General features: G+C 35.8%; 2 protein-coding genes across 3 annotated transcripts in view; both read left to right on the top strand.

The window, feature by feature from the left end:
* Positions 1-2,713, top strand: part of LOC117334125 (uncharacterized PE-PGRS family protein PE_PGRS54-like) — a 32,582-nt gene extending 29,869 nt beyond the window's left edge. The window contains exons 11-15 of one of the 2 annotated variants that reach the window (XM_033893582.1): positions 72-191; positions 448-690; positions 1,008-1,250; positions 1,464-1,607; positions 2,000-2,713. In XM_033893582.1, coding sequence (XP_033749473.1) covers positions 72-191; positions 448-690; positions 1,008-1,250; positions 1,464-1,607; positions 2,000-2,289 — 1,040 coding nt within the window. In that variant the 3' untranslated portion in view covers positions 2,290-2,713. Of the gene's footprint in view, positions 1-71; positions 192-447; positions 691-1,007; positions 1,251-1,463; positions 1,608-1,999 lie in introns of those variants that run through there. The other variant, XR_004534039.1, reaches the window with a different exon arrangement.
* Positions 2,714-12,386: 9,673 nt separating this feature from the next.
* Positions 12,387-15,036, top strand: LOC117334123 (universal stress protein Sll1388-like). The gene is made up of 4 exons (XM_033893581.1): positions 12,387-12,525; positions 13,211-13,294; positions 13,883-13,992; positions 14,155-15,036. Exons 1-4 carry the CDS (start codon positions 12,444-12,446, stop codon positions 14,344-14,346), a joined length of 468 nt encoding a protein of 155 aa, XP_033749472.1. The 5' UTR covers positions 12,387-12,443; the 3' UTR covers positions 14,347-15,036.
* The last annotated feature ends 1,986 nt before the right edge of the window (positions 15,037-17,022 follow it).

Genomic DNA, 17,022 nt, shown 5'->3' with positions numbered 1-17,022 from the left:
GTATATCCTCATAAAACGATCAACAAATAACTGAATACCCATTAAATAATCCATGCTTTTCTATATTGTAGATATTGATGAATGCCTAAATACTACGATCTGCTCGGACAATTGGTCTCAATGTGTCAACAACCTTGGTTCTTATATCTGTGTCTCCATCACCATCCGACTGAGATCATTTTTTCAAAGTGGTATGTATCGGAGGCATTTTTATTTGTCAAAATTACAAGTAAATTACAACAAATTACAAACAAGTGGATGTTCCTGTTTAAAATGTAGCTACAAAACTTGTTTCCAGTTAAATGTGGATATCAACTGGTCAATTGTAGTAGCTATGACAACAGTAATGGACACTGAGGCATGACCATTAGCAAGCTTAGCACAGATGATTATTTATAATGGATATTTAGCAGATATATGTATATAAAATGCTTTGTCTTTAATTAGATGGTAGTAAGTCCTGCGAGAAAAACAATGGTGATTGCTCCCAAGTGTGCACAGAGGTTAGCGGTGGGTATGAATGCTCTTGCAATCCTGGATACGAGCTCGACGATTCTGGCCACACTTGCAATGACATCAACGAGTGCGAGAATTGGCCATGCCAGCAATCATGTCTCAACACGGATGGAAGCTACCAATGTAGCTGTGATGATGGCTTTGTACTCGGAGAAGATGGACAAACTTGCACAGGTTTGTAATTTTTTAGTTGCTTTTGAAGTGATCATTGCGAGGGTTAAACATTATGAATATTTAATCCCATGACCATATATACTGTTTTTTCTGTAACCTATTGAATACTTTGCATTCTACTCATTGAAAACTATGGTTTTATCTTAATTGACATTTAAACAACTTATTCATGGATTTGTCATGATGCGTGAACATCGCCAATGTTTCACTCTCTGAATTTGTTTCAGCAAGGAAGTTGTATGTTGATGGTAGTAATGGAGGCTATATCCAAATTGTTTTGATAGTAGATATGTAGGCTCTTCAAATTTGTATTTTAGTGAGGAAATCGTGTGTTGATGGTAGTAATGGAGGCTGTGATCAGATTTGCCATCAGCTGTATGGTTCTCGCTTGTGCGACTGTCATCACGGATACAAGTTATCGACAGATGGCACCACATGCAATGATATAAATGAGTGCATTATGTACAGTCCATGCTACCAAGCCTGTAACAACACTGTGGGAGGGTTCGAATGTAGCTGTTTCGATGGATACAGAGAAAATACCACCAATTTCTGTAAAGGTAATTGTTATTCTTACTGATCATATAAGGTTTGGGGTCTTTTTGAAAATGAATGGAAAAAAAAAAAAAAAATGTTGTATAACAATACACACGCACCCCGAAATTGCTTAAATTTGATTTCTGGATTTTAGATATCTGAAACTGGAAGCTTAATTTTTTTAATGTGGAAAATATTTGCGTACATAACTCAAATTATGAAATGTTTCTTTGCAGATATTAATGAATGTGAAGAAATCCCCAATCTGTGTGATGAGTTCTCGGCATGTCTCAACTCTCCGGGATCATACAGCTGTGTCTCCCTGGTCATGGATGTCAATATGGAAGACGATCCGGATGCTGATGGGTCTTTATTTGCAGGTAAGAAGTCAAATTATTCCTTGTATAGTTTACATTTATGATTAAAAATGCCTGTGTTAAGAATGTTCTAAAGTTATTTGATAACGATTTTTAATTCATGGCCTTCACATGCATCGCTCAATGTACATTTTTGGTATTCATATGCAAAGAACTTTGTATGTCATTTTACATTGTGCAAAAAATCAATAGAAAATGTTGGAACTTGCCTGCTAGTGAATTCTGACGCTATTGTTCAGTTGTATACAATGTATATCAAATTTACCTAGTGAAATAAGTATTGCCAGTTCATGTTTTGAAAATTCTGTCTGTCAATAAATATTCTATGCTTACAAGTACATTGTCTTTGAATTTTCAATACCCATTGCTTAATGTTCAATTATTTTTATTTGTAGATGCTACCGGGAAAACTTCATCTGCTCCCGAGACGCATGATCATGCTCCAGAATCGGAATCCATATCTGCCAGCACCCAACTTATTGTTATCGTCTGTGTGATGGGTGGTGTTGTTTTGCTTCTAATTGTGGCTGCAGCTGGTGGTTTTATGATGGTATTCAAACGAATGGACAACCAAAAGAACATGAAAGACCCAGGGGCATATAACAGGCGCTCTGGGGATGTTGAATCCCTCCCGAGAGGAGGTTCCTGTGTTGGAGAACAAAGGAGTTATACTTTTAATCCATGACAATAGTGCTTTTGTTTAGGAATGACTTTTGAAGCTCCTAATGTGATCAAGTGCTGGAGATCCTCGACTGCGGAAGTGACTTTGGATGATTTGGAAACTTTTTTATCAATTGGTTGTACCATGGATTATATAAATTAAAAGATGCCAAAATCTAGACGAATGTCTACGACAGAAAAGTCATCCAATACAATATGTGCTTATTGATTTTTTTTATAGATTTATTTTTATATCCATTGTTGATATTAAGTTTATAGCTGTTTATGTTATGTAATTTGAATATACATGTACAATATAAACGATTTTTTGAATTTACTGGAACTTGGCAACTTACTCAATACTTTATAAACCTTTGTATTTCTCAAATATTTTTTGCATGTTAATCATACCAATTGATATATTTTTCCAATAAAATACCAGTCCACCATTGAAGACTTTGTTTAATCTCTATTGAAAAACATGGCTACAACAAATGTACATACAAATGTATTGATGAAATTAACAAAATTGCTGTTTTAATGGAATTTTTTTTTTGGCAGCTTAAAGATATGTACATTTACTGTATTTGCCAAAGATTTGTACACTTCATTTATCCGTACATACCATTCTGCAAAAAGCTCATTCCTGGTAATAAGCCTATAAACATGTGTAATGCAGTTAACAATGCTAAATGCTTATATTGTTCAATAAGATGATGTTCTACTGGAAGATTGATCACTGGGCTATTTACAGCATAATATGTACAGATAAGAATGTAACATTGACGGTATTAGTGTCCAATATTTATCAAAAATATGCGGACAAACTGTTCAGGATAAACAATTTAAACGCTTCAGAAAATGGTGCCATTTAAGAACCAATAATCTTACGGAGGATATTACTGACTAGGTACTTTCAGGTGAATATAGAAATGACCATCGAAAGTGTCCATCTTTATTCTAGCCCTTTTTGGTGGACTTTATAATTTGAAATAGTTCTATCTTTTACATTGCTGTCTGCACATGTACACGGCTATGTTAAAAAGCTTTTTGATGATGCTTGTTAGGATACATCTTGGGTATTTAGTGACTACCATTGGTACTATATTTGCAGACCTGATGACCTTGACTGACTTTTGATCTACTTTATACTTGAATCTTGTCGCAGTATTTTAAATGTATAAGATGTGGCTTTGATATTTGGCATGCTTCTTTCTTGTGACATAATCTTTATTTAGGCACTGACCTTGACAGTCACCTTTGACCTACTTGTAAAGAACTTTAAAGAATAACTTTTACACTTTTGAAAAGGATCAACATATGAAACGGTGTTCTGGAAGGGACTACGATCCAAGATACTATCACATTCTCAAAAGATCTTGGTATAATTCTGCATAGATGTACATTGTTTTCATATTGCATTTCCCACCAAAATCCTGGAGACCACAAGACTTCCAACCAATAGATACTAGTTGAAGTTGCATTGATTAATACTTAACAGTAAACTTTTGATTCGCCTGAAGGACACAGCTGGTCGTACTATGGAATACAGGTACAATGGTCGTACTATGGAATACGCTCAATTACAACCATTGTCTTGACACTTTTAATATTAGTGCCCAGCTTAAATGTAGTTATTAATCTTGGTTTATACCATTCTCATTTCAAATTTCTAATGCATACTTCCTATTAAGTTAATGACCTTTACATGTTAATCCAGGCCTACATGTTCTGATGGAACCTCAAATATTCATAGCACACATACCCTGGTAAAGATGCAAGAAGTGCAAAATCTGAGAATCTGACTTTTGGTCTTTATAATGCTGAAACATTGTTCACCCAAATGAAGTACATTTTGTATAAGGTGCACTTTAAATAGGTCGCTGTGACTGGATATGGTCACATGCTTGCACAAAACTAACACTGATCAAAGAATACTATTTTCTAGGTTAAGGAACTCTGGAGTATAAATTAAGAAAAATAAATGACATTTTGGCTAGTTGTGAAGTAAAATGCAGGAATCGAAAATTGGTAATATTTCATATCTTATTGAAAAGAACATCTATAATTCAAACACGTTTATTTGAAATACAGATCCATTTAGAATAGGTATAACTTTCTATGAAATATTAAATGCACGATGTGAATTAAAATAGAGAAATCTATAACGAAAATACAGATTTTTGATAAAAATACAGACGTCTGATTTAAATAGATGAAACTCAAATGACTTAATTTTTCATATTTAAATGATATATCTATATAACTGAATTATACTGTAGTTATTGATCTAAAATATAGATATCTCTATTACAAAATACACAAACGTCGACCATGGACAAGTCTGGTTCCATGTATTGCATTAAATGTGCAGACTATCAATTTTCATGTTAGGAGACTGAAAGACTGCCCCATAAACAGGTGTCAGAACAACAGATTTATCTCCGGATGAGGGACCACCTCCACAATTTCAACCCAGACAACATCAGAGTGCTGGTCCAAGACCTATGCTGGTTCCAAAGTGGTGCTAAAAAGTCTATTTGCATCACTACCCCAGGCCAGACCTCTTAACCAGGACAGAGGATACCACACCCTGTCGCTGCCTTGATGTCGGCCTTGTTCAGTCGCATGACTTTGGGATAATCCCCAGTAGCAGCCAAAACCTTCCTGTGAGTAGAACTTTTGTGGAGTGCACTTCTACAATTGAAGAGCTTTTTGGGGGGCAGGAGCTTATTTGTGAATGAATTAAGAAATTTTCAGCATGTTTTCCTCCACTTACTTAAATGCCTTCTCCTCCTCCTCCTCCCTTCCTCCTATTATTATTAGTTTTAACAGTTGATCTGTCACATCAGCCAACCATTATGTCGATTATAATCACATTACAACATATTACAACGCGAGATCATCATCACATGATTACACATCATCATCAGATATCATTTATTGTTTTATTTTTTTAATCAAGTGTATTATATATAAATTACATATTGGTGTTGAATTAGGTCATTACAATCTTTAACTAGAACTGTGGCTGGATTAAAAAATCTCCAAATATTTGTTCATGTCACCATTTAGCCAAATGGTGAGAACTAATAAAAGATTTTACTTTTATGACATTATAAATCAAGGTCATGGCCAGGATCAATGAGGAAGTGCTTGAACTAGGTCAAGGTCACAAGTCTGTCCATTATCTAGCTGTAGTATGTATATTGTATAAAGCTCGCATCCCTGAAACTTTGGTTTCTCTTCAAAACCACGAATAAATCTTTCGCCTTTTTTCCCCTGAAATGCAAGTGACCTGCAGATGCCTTATAATATTACAATGTAGTGATGTGCGTGTTGTCTGTCTGACATCAGTTTTCCCTTTAAGCACCTTTACAATAACAAAAAGGCCCACAGTATTGATATCAGACCAGTAGCATGCCTTGATGAAGTGCTATCAAGTTTGTTCAAATGAATTGCATTGGCTTATTTTCAAGGTCACAGTGGTTAAATGATACGTTCAAAAATCTTTTAGCAACTACATTTTCAAATAGCCCTGCATCCGTTGTCCGTCTGTCGTCCATCTGCACATGTTCGCAAATAATCCTTGTCATCACTATTACTTGAAAAGTTCTGGAGGGATATTTCTCAAACTTCATGTGTAGGTTCCTTTTGGTCACTAGTTGTACAAATGCAGTGTAGATTTTTGATCAGAAAATGGCAGACAGGTGACCATCTTTGATTTTTAGTTCGTCTCTTCGAAGAAGAGTGAGAGCTTATGTTGTCACTCCGGCGTCGGCTTTGGTTTAGTAATTTATGGTAATATGGTCCCTGTGTGGGGTTTAACTATCCCCTGCCGGAGTTAAACTAAAAGATATTTTGGGGAAAAAAAAACAGATTTTTGAAAATTTTTGCGTTAAGTTTTTGGTGCAAGTGTTGAAAGGTATTAATACATCACTTTATAATTGTACTAGGGTGCTGACGGAGTTAAACTAAAAGATTTTTTTGGGAAAAAAACAGAATTTTAAAATTTTTGGACTTAGAATATTTCTGTGTTAAGTTTTTGGTGCAAGTGTTGAAAGTTATTAATACATATACATTGTAATGTATATCACTTTATAATTGTATTAGGGTGCTAATAAATAGCAATAGAGTCCATATGGAGTAAGACAATCCCTTCCTGGGGTAAAACTTTTAAAAAATTGGATTTTTTCTTTTTAAATCTGTGTTATTGTTGGGTTTTTTTTTAAATCTTTGAACTTTGTGTTAAGTTTGTGTTGTGAGTGTTGAATGGCATAGTAATACATGGTATTAGGTTCCCTGTGGGGGTTAAACTATCCCTTGCCGGAGTTAAACTGAAAGATTTTTTGGGGGGAAAAACCAGAATTTTCAAATTTTTGTGCAAATGTTGAAAGCTATTAACACATCACTTTATGATTGTACTAGGGTGCTGATATTTGGTAAAAGAGTCCCTATGGAGTTACACTATCCCTTCTTGGAGTGAAACTGAAAAAAAAACAATGTGAAAATGCTCACATTAAACAATTTATACCGGTCCACATTTTTCAAGGAGACAACTTTCATGAGGATAATATCAAAAACTTGAAGAAATATGTCCAAAAGCAATTACATTTGTATTTGATATATTCATTCAATCTACAACAGCATAGCTTGTCTCCCGAATGTTCATCAATAAATAATTTATATATACATAAATTGGTATGGTTTTGAAAATTGCATGAATTTGACAAAACACAATCCGATCAAGTAAACAATATAAATATTATTAATGCAATTTGCGAAACCATTCCAATTAATATATTTTAATTATTTATTGACAAACATTTGCGAGACGAGCTATGCTGTTCTCCAACAGCTCTTGTATAGGATTAAAGTTTGTTATCCCTATTTCTTGAAAGGTACAGGAGAGATTTTCCTCAGACTTCATGTGTTGGTTCTCCTTGTTACTTAGTTGTGCCAATTCAATGTTGTTTATTGGTCAGATATGGCCAAAAGGCAGCCATCTTGGATTTTGAGAATTAAAGTTTGTTATCGCTATTTCTTGAAATATATGTGTAGATTCCCCTTGGTATCTAGTTGTGCAAATTTATAGTTGGATTTTTGACCAAAACAAAAACAAAATGCCCGACAGGTGGCCATATTGGTTTTGAGAATAAAAGTTTGTTATCGCTCTTTTATGAAAAGTACTGGAGGGATGTTTTTTAACCTTCACATTTAGGTTCCGCTTGTTCTTGTAATGAGATTATTATGAAAGAAGAAAGAAGGGGAAAAGTACTGGTAGAAAGAATATCAGTCTTGACATAGAACCAATAAAGAGCTTCAATGATAGGCATCAAGGTCCCTCTGTGATCTCTTGTTTATATCCAAAATGCAAATGTCATGTTTTGACATGAACATGTACCTATTACTGAGGAGAAATAGAATTCACTTGATAAGCTTCAAAACTGAAATATGATACAAGCCTATTGGGCCTTGAAATCAATGAAGCACAGTTTATTAAATTCTCTTGATGAAAAGTCTTACTCACTGGATCAAATGTCAAGGTTAAATTCAAAGTCAGAGGTCAAGGTCTGCTAATTAGGTCACCTGAAAGGAAGTCTTAAATGACTTATTCTGATCACATTTTGTCTGTTATCTTTCAGCTTCTTCACAGAACACCCTAACCGAATCTCTATAGAATTATTAGGAACTTTTCATGGCAACAGAAAAATGGTCTTTTGGCTTAATTTTCACCAATCTTCTAAGACCCAGATATGCTTGAAACAAATACTCTTCATAGGTGGATCACTGGTATACATTAGAATATGTGGAAGGGTCTTATTGGGTGAATGGGGATGGCACTAGGATATTTATAGAGCGGAACCCCCCATATACCCAGACCCTTCTATACACCATAACATGAGCCTGTGGATGAAAGGCCTTTATGGGAGTTTTATCAAAAGTCTAAATTTCATTAACTTGCCCCCTACCCCCACCCCAGTTTGATAATATGACTTTTAGCCTTGCTAACCCCAGAGGATGAAGTAAGGGTACCAAATGGGTCAAACTGGCTTTAGTTTCAACAATCTTAAGATCAGAACTTGTGTGTTATCATTTTGGGCTTTTTACCTTATCTGTTCATAAATATATATCTAAATACAGATTTCTCTATTTAATTACAGATATATGTTCTTTAATCAGAGATGTCTATATTTCCTCAATAGTGATATTTCTATGCTAAAAAATCTACAATTCAATTACATGTATCTGTATTTAAAATACAGAAATTTGTATTAAAGTAAAAGTATATCTGTTTTTTAATAAATGCAGTTGTCTGAATTAACAAGGGATCATGGTGTTGAATGATCTTTATCTGGACTAAGCAGGACTGATCTACGATACAAACGTCGACAATCAAAATCCAAAATGGCTGCCTGTTGGCCATTTTGTTTTCCGTTTCCCAGAGGGATGTTGGCGCCCACCACTGAATATTCTTTATTGGATCTCTGTGAAGTTTTATCTTTTCTCTCCTTTTCCCTCACCTTCTTCTTTTCCTCTTAATGTTTTGAAAACAAGGGAACATTTATTTGAAATTTAAGAAAGATTCATTCAAAAATTTCTTAGAAATAGTGAAATAATGATAACTAACCTCAACTGTCGAGCATCAAAATGACAGCCTACCGTCTGTCGTGTTTCCAAGTCTAGGAACTAGGAACAAAAGGAACCTATAAATGAAATGTTAGAAAGATCCATGTAGAACTTTCTGAGTACTGATGACAAACGATAACTGCCAAAATTCAATATGGTGGCCTATTGGCCGTTTTGTTTCCCAATCAGACACAAAATTGAATGAACACAACTACAGACGAAGGGGAACTTGTAAAATCAAGTTTCAGAAGTATCCTTTCATTACTTCTCCAGAAAAGGCGATAACAAACGTTAATTGTCAAAATCCAAGATGGATGCCTGTCAGCCATTTTGTTTCTCTGAGCGATTTTAGTAGGAACTAAGGGGAACCTCCATATGAATTTTGAGAAATATCCCTCAAGTACTTCTCATGAAATAGCGATAACAAGGATTGTTAACAGACGAATCACAGACCAGGACATAAGAGGATTTAAATAGCCCACCTTGCATCTAATGATGGCGGACTTGAAATACAGGTATATTTATTTGAAATAGAGTTATTTATGATTAAAATACTGTTATGTCTATCTCTGATAAAAATACAGGTATCTTTATTTCTTCCAATAGAGATATCTTTAATTAAGATAGAAATATCTAATTTAAATTACAATCTAAATGACTTGCCATATATAAATTAGAGGTATCTGTATTTAAATTAGAAAGTTATTTTTTTATTTGAAATAGATATATTTGTAACTTAATTAACGGTATCTTTATTCAAAATAGAGATATTTTTAATTAAAAAAATAGATATATCTATATATCTATAGATGTATCTAACTCGACATATAACTCAAGTACATATATCTCCATTTAAAACATTCACTTTTGTACCATTTCATTTACTCCAACAATGTTCAAGATTGACACCGCGAGTTTATGATAGTCGGCAAACTCACATCAGATAACAATTTCGGCTGACCAGTGGCCTCATGTTATAGAAGTACTATTTCATTTTATACTATATAAAACACTAGCTTATCAACTGATCACTGAAAACCCATATCAACAATTAAGATGAATGTCACAGAATGAGGACATTATACATGTATGTTCTAAGGAACCATTCAAGAACGGACACAAAACTAAACTTAAATTCTGACCAATCACCAAAAATGCTCAGTCCGTCGGATGGGACTTAAAGCGGTATCTTCTATTAGAAATCATCCATACGCAAAAGACCTCTCCGCGCATTGTATCTGGTAACGATATTGATGTAGTGAGTTATGGTAATGCCACAATCTACACAAAATATTACAGAACATAAGGTTCCATAGTCAGTGAGATAAAACAGGAATTAGGCGAAAAACCACAAACTGACCGACCATTTGGCAATAAACCACTAACTGAGTGACCATTAGGCGATAAACCACTAACTAACTGACCATTAGGCGATAAACCACTAACTGACTGACCATTAGGCGATAAACCAGTAACTGACTGACCATTAGGCGATAAACCACTAACTGACTGACCATTAACAATAAACCACTAACTGACTGACCATTAGGCGATAAACCACTAACTAGTGATCAACCACTAACTGGCAAAAACCAATATCTGACTAACCACTAGGCGATAAACCACTAACTGACTGACCATTAGGCGATAAACCACTGACTAACTGACCATTAGGCGATAAACCACTAACTGACTGACCATTAGGCGATAAACCACTAACTGACTGACCATTAGGCGATAAACCACCCAACTGACTGACCATTGGGCGATAAACCACTAACTGACCATTAACGATAAACCACTAACTGATTAACTACTAGGCGATAAACCACTAACTGACTGACCATTGGGGGATAAACCACTAACTAACTGACCATTAGGCGATAAACCACTGACTGACTGACCATTAGGCGATAAACCACTGACTGACTGACCATTAGGCGATAAACCACTAACTGACTGACCATTAGGCGATAAACCACTAACTGACTGACCATTGGGCGATAAACCACCCAACTGACTGACCATTGGGCGATAAACCACTAACTGACCATTAACGATAAACCACTAACTGACTAACTACTAGGCGATAAACCACTAACTGACTGACCATTAGGCGATAAACCACTGACTGACCATTAGGCGATAAACCACTAACTGACTGACCATTAGGCGATAAACCAGTAACTGACTGACCATTAGGCGATAAACCACAAACTGATTGACCATTAGGCGATAAACCACTGACTGACTGACCATTAGGCGATAAACCACTGACTGACTGACCATTAGGCGATAAACCACTAACTGACTGACCATTAGGTGATAAACCACTAACTGGTGATAAACCACTAATTGGCGATAAACCACAAACTGACTGACCACTAGACGATAAACCACTAACTGACTGACAATTAGGCGATAAGCCACAAACTGACTGACCATTAGGCGATAAGCCACTAACTGGCGATAAACCACTAACAGGCGATAAACCACTAACTGACTGACCATTAGGCGAGAAACCACTAACTGGCGATAAACCACTAACTGACTGACCATTGGGGGATAAACCACTAACTGACTGACCATTAGGCGATAAGCCACTAACTGGCGATTAACCACTAACAAGTGATAAACCACTAACTGACTGACCATTAGGCGAGAAACCACTAACTGGCGATAAACCACTAACTGACTGACCATTAGGCGATAAACCACTAACTGACTGACCATTAGGTGATAAGCCATTAACTGGCGATTAACCACTAACTAGTGATAAACCACTAGCTGAGTGACCATTAGGCGATAAACCACTAACTGACTGACCATTAGACGATAAACCACTAACTGACTGACCATTAGGCGATAAACCACTAACTAACTGACCATTAGGCGATAAACCACTAACTGGCGATAAACCACTAACTGACTGACCATTAGGCGATAAACCACTGACTGACTGACCATTAGGCGATAAACCACTAACTGACTGACCATTAGGCGATAAACCAGTAACTGACTGACCATTGGGCGATAAACCACTAACTGACTGACCATTAGGCGATAAACCACTAACTGACTGACCATTAGGCGATAAACCACTAACTGACTGACCTTGTAACACCAGTCTAGTGAATAGTGTTAGCAGCAAGACCACTGTAATCATTATGAATGTTTGCAAACTTAATTTTTAACACCCGTGTTGGCTCGGGTAAATACCGTACCTTGGCCTTATAAATTCTAATTAGTATTTATAACGCCAAGGTACGGTTTGTTTTTTACAAATGAAGCATGCGATTATAATACAATAATTTACTCGTCTATAATGTAACATTTAGATTAAAAACATCATAATCATGTCCACAAGTACCTGTGTCAGTATACAGGACATGATCATGATATGCAGCTATCAAAGCGTGCACTGTAAGGTAGAGCTGATAACAAAAACAAGGTCGGTGAGGATAAACTTTGATTGTACATGTGAAACAGTCGGTGAGGATAAACTTTGATATATATTGTACATGTGAAACAGTAACTGATTAAATAATAATGGCGGACACAGAGAGCCAGCAATCAAAGATCAACATCGTATGTATGGATGGCAGTGGGGAAGCAGAGAACGCCTTCAAATGTAAGCTCAACGTAGGGCACTATATAGTTGTTTCGGAGAAATTTCGGATTTCAGTATTGAAAATATTCAGGTTATTATCGATAGGACAGTACGTTTAAAATGCAAAGAATTTTGTCTCATCAGCCTCGGCCCCAGGTGAAAATCGCAATATCGTTAAATAAGCGATGATACTGCACTTTTTTTATGGGTGACCGCTGTTTACAGTCTCGTTATAAAACACATGGTTTGTGTTTACATGTTGTTTGTTGGTTTGTGTTTACATGTTGTTGTTTTTATGAACATAGTTGTTTGTTTGTTTTATAAGTATACGTTATATTTGGTTTTATGAAAATACGTTGTTTGTTTGTTTTATAAGTATACGTTGTTTGTTTGTTTTATAAGTATACGTTGTTTGTTTGTTTTATGAACATAGTTGTTTGTTTGCTTCAAAAACGTACTTTTTTTCAAAAACTTAAGTTGTGTGTTTGTATTCTTAACATACAAATGTACGTTGTTTGTTTTAAAAACATACGTTGTTTGTTTGTATTCTAAACATACGTTGCTTCTTTGATTGATGGGAACACGTTATTTTTTGCTTATCTGTTGCTTTGAAAGTATATCCGCCGTTGATGGTGGCTTTCATCAGTACGAGTAGTATATACCGATGTATGTATAATACACACGTTGTTTATGTTTGTCGAGCTAGGGTACATCAAGAATGTCCACAACAACAACAGTTACGTCATCATCGTCCACTGTGTGGACCACCGGAAGCTCAACACCTTCGGATGTGAGTTAAAAAGCATACAATTCAAACTATATATAATCTTCTAAGATTTCTTTCTTTTATCTTTATAAAAACTTTTTTTTCGAAAATTAAAAGATATTCTTAAAATATACAATAATTTCAACTTTGCCTGTTATTTAAAAATACACACATGTACAATGCATTTCTTGTTTTAAGTATTAATCATTGTAAAGATTTGCTTGCTCACGTTATACTTCTATAGACCGCAATGCACACTGAACTGGGTTGAAGATGGTAAAGAAACGTCTTTTGCAGAATATATGATACTTATATCAACATAAATGAGGTGACGAGCAGCTAAAGCATGTTGATTTATTTTAGGAACATATTCAATTTTGGATGACTAAAACACACACACACACACACACGGGAAAAAACACACAAAAAAGAGACTCTACACATCTGACTAAAATCATATCTTGATTTGCGCTCCCGTTCCGTAAACGTCAAGGAGTGTAATTTACGGGTAGGGAGCACAGATCCAGATTTGATTTTTAATCCGAGTGTGACTCTACACATGTCCTCCGGTACACCCTCATTACATATGATTTTACTGATTTTCTTCTGCAGCCATCTGGGAGCCATCAGATCACGGACTGATAATGCTGGCCTATAAGGAGGAGGAGAAGCGCGCGGATAAAAAAGTGGAACAGCTACAGCAAACTCTTAATGCTTCTGGGGTAAACAATCATTTTCATTTCCATAAAGGAAATTTCCTAGACTCTACGCAGAAAAAACCCCACACTAAACCGTTTCTTTTTGTTAATCACATCAATCAAATACATGTAAAATACTACATGAATGCAGTCAGTACTTACATGTGTACATGCATGTTTTCAAAGGTGAAAGGAGAAGTTGTGAAATCGTCCGGAGAACCAGGGCCTACGGTAATTGGCATTGCAAAGGACCGGAAGGCGAACATGATATTAACCGGATGTAGAGGTCTTGGCACGATTAGACGGACATTTCTGGGAAGTGTAAGCGACTATATCATGCATCATTCCGAGGTCCCCGTGTTGATTTGTCGGCATTAGATCCATCGTTGCAACTCCCTGTAGACGACATCTGTTGATGTGAACAAAAATGTTCATTTTCCTTTACTGCAAAATGTTCGTTTCCCCCCAAACTACCTTAGAGGTCTAGTCCCGTCCAGATGTTTGAATACTTTCTCGATCGTCCAGAGATACTTATCCCGCCAGCTATACCAACACAGATCCCGTGGGTACTGACGATGTGGCTCGAGGAGCGAACATTTTATAATTGCATGTGATATACATTAGAACTTTGGATATATCAGGATTACCTAGTCTATCTGTCTGTCCCAATACCTTGTGACGTCATAGTCCATCTGTCTGTCCCAATACCTTGTGATGTCATAGTCCATCTGTCTGTCCCAATACCTTGTGACGTCATAGTCCATCTGTCTGTCCCAATACCTTGTGACGTCATAGTCCATCTGTCTGTCCCAATACCTTGTGATGTCATAGTCCATCTGTCTGTCCCAATACCTTGTGATGTCATAGTCCATCTGTCTGTCCCAATACCTTGTGATGTCATAGTCCATCTGTCTGTTCCAATACCTTGGGATGTCATAGTCCATCTGTCTGTCCAAATGCTCTTGTGATGTCATAGTCCATCTGTCTGTCCCAATACCTTGTGATGTCATGCTGGTCTCTGCTATTAGAATTAAAGCAGCGGCGTAATTTATTTTAGCACTACATTTATTGGAAATAAAGTTTTTAAAAGGAATAGTTATTTGTTTATCAAAAAAATACACAAGTTTTCCATTGCCCGAGCACCAGACGTTACACATTATCACAGATCTATATAATCTGATATCTGGGCCCAGTTGTTCAAAAGGTGATTAGCTTATACTTGATTAGTGAAATTTATTCAAAATCTATGTATGTATAGAGACTGACAAGTTTGTTTTACCAGAAAGCATTTTACCAGGAATTTAAAATTGTTGTTAAACCATGATTACTGATTAGCCTGGCTAATCACCTTTTGAACAACTGGACCCTGATGTATGTCGTCAGAGCTTTGTCTTACCCCAACAATAGACGTTAAACTGTTTGTCTAATATGAAGGTTTGTGCTCCACTGGGTTCCATACTTAGTCGTCTTTTATTTCCCTATTTCTCATATTCATTAAAGAGACATTATTAAGTTATTTGCAGATCACTTCGCCTATTACAGTAAATCTCGAATACAAAGAACTCGGTTTTGGCGAATTTTCATGTATGTGAGGGCGCAGGTTTAAAGGTAAACCTTGATTGCTAATAATTAAAAGATGCCCAGTCGCAATTAAATAATCAAAATGCTTCGTTAATACTGTATCTGGCAATACATGGATGATTGCTTAGTTTGTCAAACAGCATGCGTACTGATATCGCATGTTATACATTGTCGGGGCCTAAAGCTGCAATCAGCTATTTCGTGCGTGATGTATTTTTCAATGTAAAAAACTGAATTAAGGCTAAAATATGTGGCATATTTTTGTGTCGCCTTTGAAAAAGGAGACATATAGGTATTACTTTTCGGCGTCGGTGTCGGCGTCGGCGTCGTCCGGAAAATGGTTTTCGTGCGATAACTTTAGTAGTTTAGAACGGATTAATTCGAAACTTCATGGGAAGGTTCATTACCATGATAGCTCGGGCAAGTTCGATAACCAAAATTATTCGCACCTTTTTAAAAGAGTTATAGCCCTTTAATTTTTTGCGAAAATGGTTTCCACTCAATAACTTGAATAATTATTACAGGATTAATTTGAAACTTCATGGGAAGGTTCGTTACCATAATACTGTGGACAAGTTCGTTAACCAAATTTATTCGCACCATTTTAAAAGAGTTATGGCCCTTTAATTTTTGCGAAAATGGTTTCCACTCAATAACTTGAATAATTATTACTGGATTAATTTGAAACTGCATGGGAAGGTTCGTTACCATAATACTGTGGACAAGTTCGTTAACCAAATTTATTCGGACCTTTTTAAAAGAGTTATAGCCCTTTAATTTTTTTTGCGAAAATAGAATGTTCGTTACCATAATACTGTGGACAAGTTTGTTATTGGTTTTTTTTATTCAAGTCCTAGTTTTAAAGAGTTATGGCCCTTTAATTACTGGAATTAATTCAAAATTTCATGGGAAGTCTTTCGCAAGTTTTTAAAAGAGTTAAAGCCATTTATTTTTTCAAGTCCTAATTTTAAAGAGTTATGACCCTTTAATTATTCGCATACACAGGCGACACCTCCACTTCCGTGGAATTCTTGTTATGGTTATTCTGTCACAAACGTATTACAAAGATCACACATACAATTACCTTAAACGTGTCTGTTGGTCAAGGTCCTAGCAGTTCTCACCTAGCTTGCATTTATATCATTTCGAGGTCTGATATGAAGTCTAGTGGACATATATGACAACCATTGAGATTGTTTTAATGTTCTGTTGAGTTACATGTACTTATAGAAATTGTTCAATGGTGAATTCATGCAGTCTGACTTTGTGGTGCAATATTGCGGTTAGGAATTTAGATTTAAAAACAAAATATTGTTGCAGTTTTAAACAAAATCGAGTTTCTTGAAGTACTCTCGATGGGCTATTCAGGGGCTTTGATTATTTGGAGGAAATGATGTCTTGTGTTTTGAGATGAACAACTTAACCTTTTTAATCAACTTTTAACGGGCTAATATAAAACTGTCCCGCGTTATT

The sequence above is a fragment of the Pecten maximus genome, chromosome 9 (assembly GCF_902652985.1).
Source record: "Pecten maximus chromosome 9, xPecMax1.1, whole genome shotgun sequence".
NCBI lineage: Eukaryota > Metazoa > Mollusca > Bivalvia > Pectinida > Pectinidae > Pecten > Pecten maximus.
This window is presented reverse-complemented; position numbering and strand designations above follow the sequence as displayed.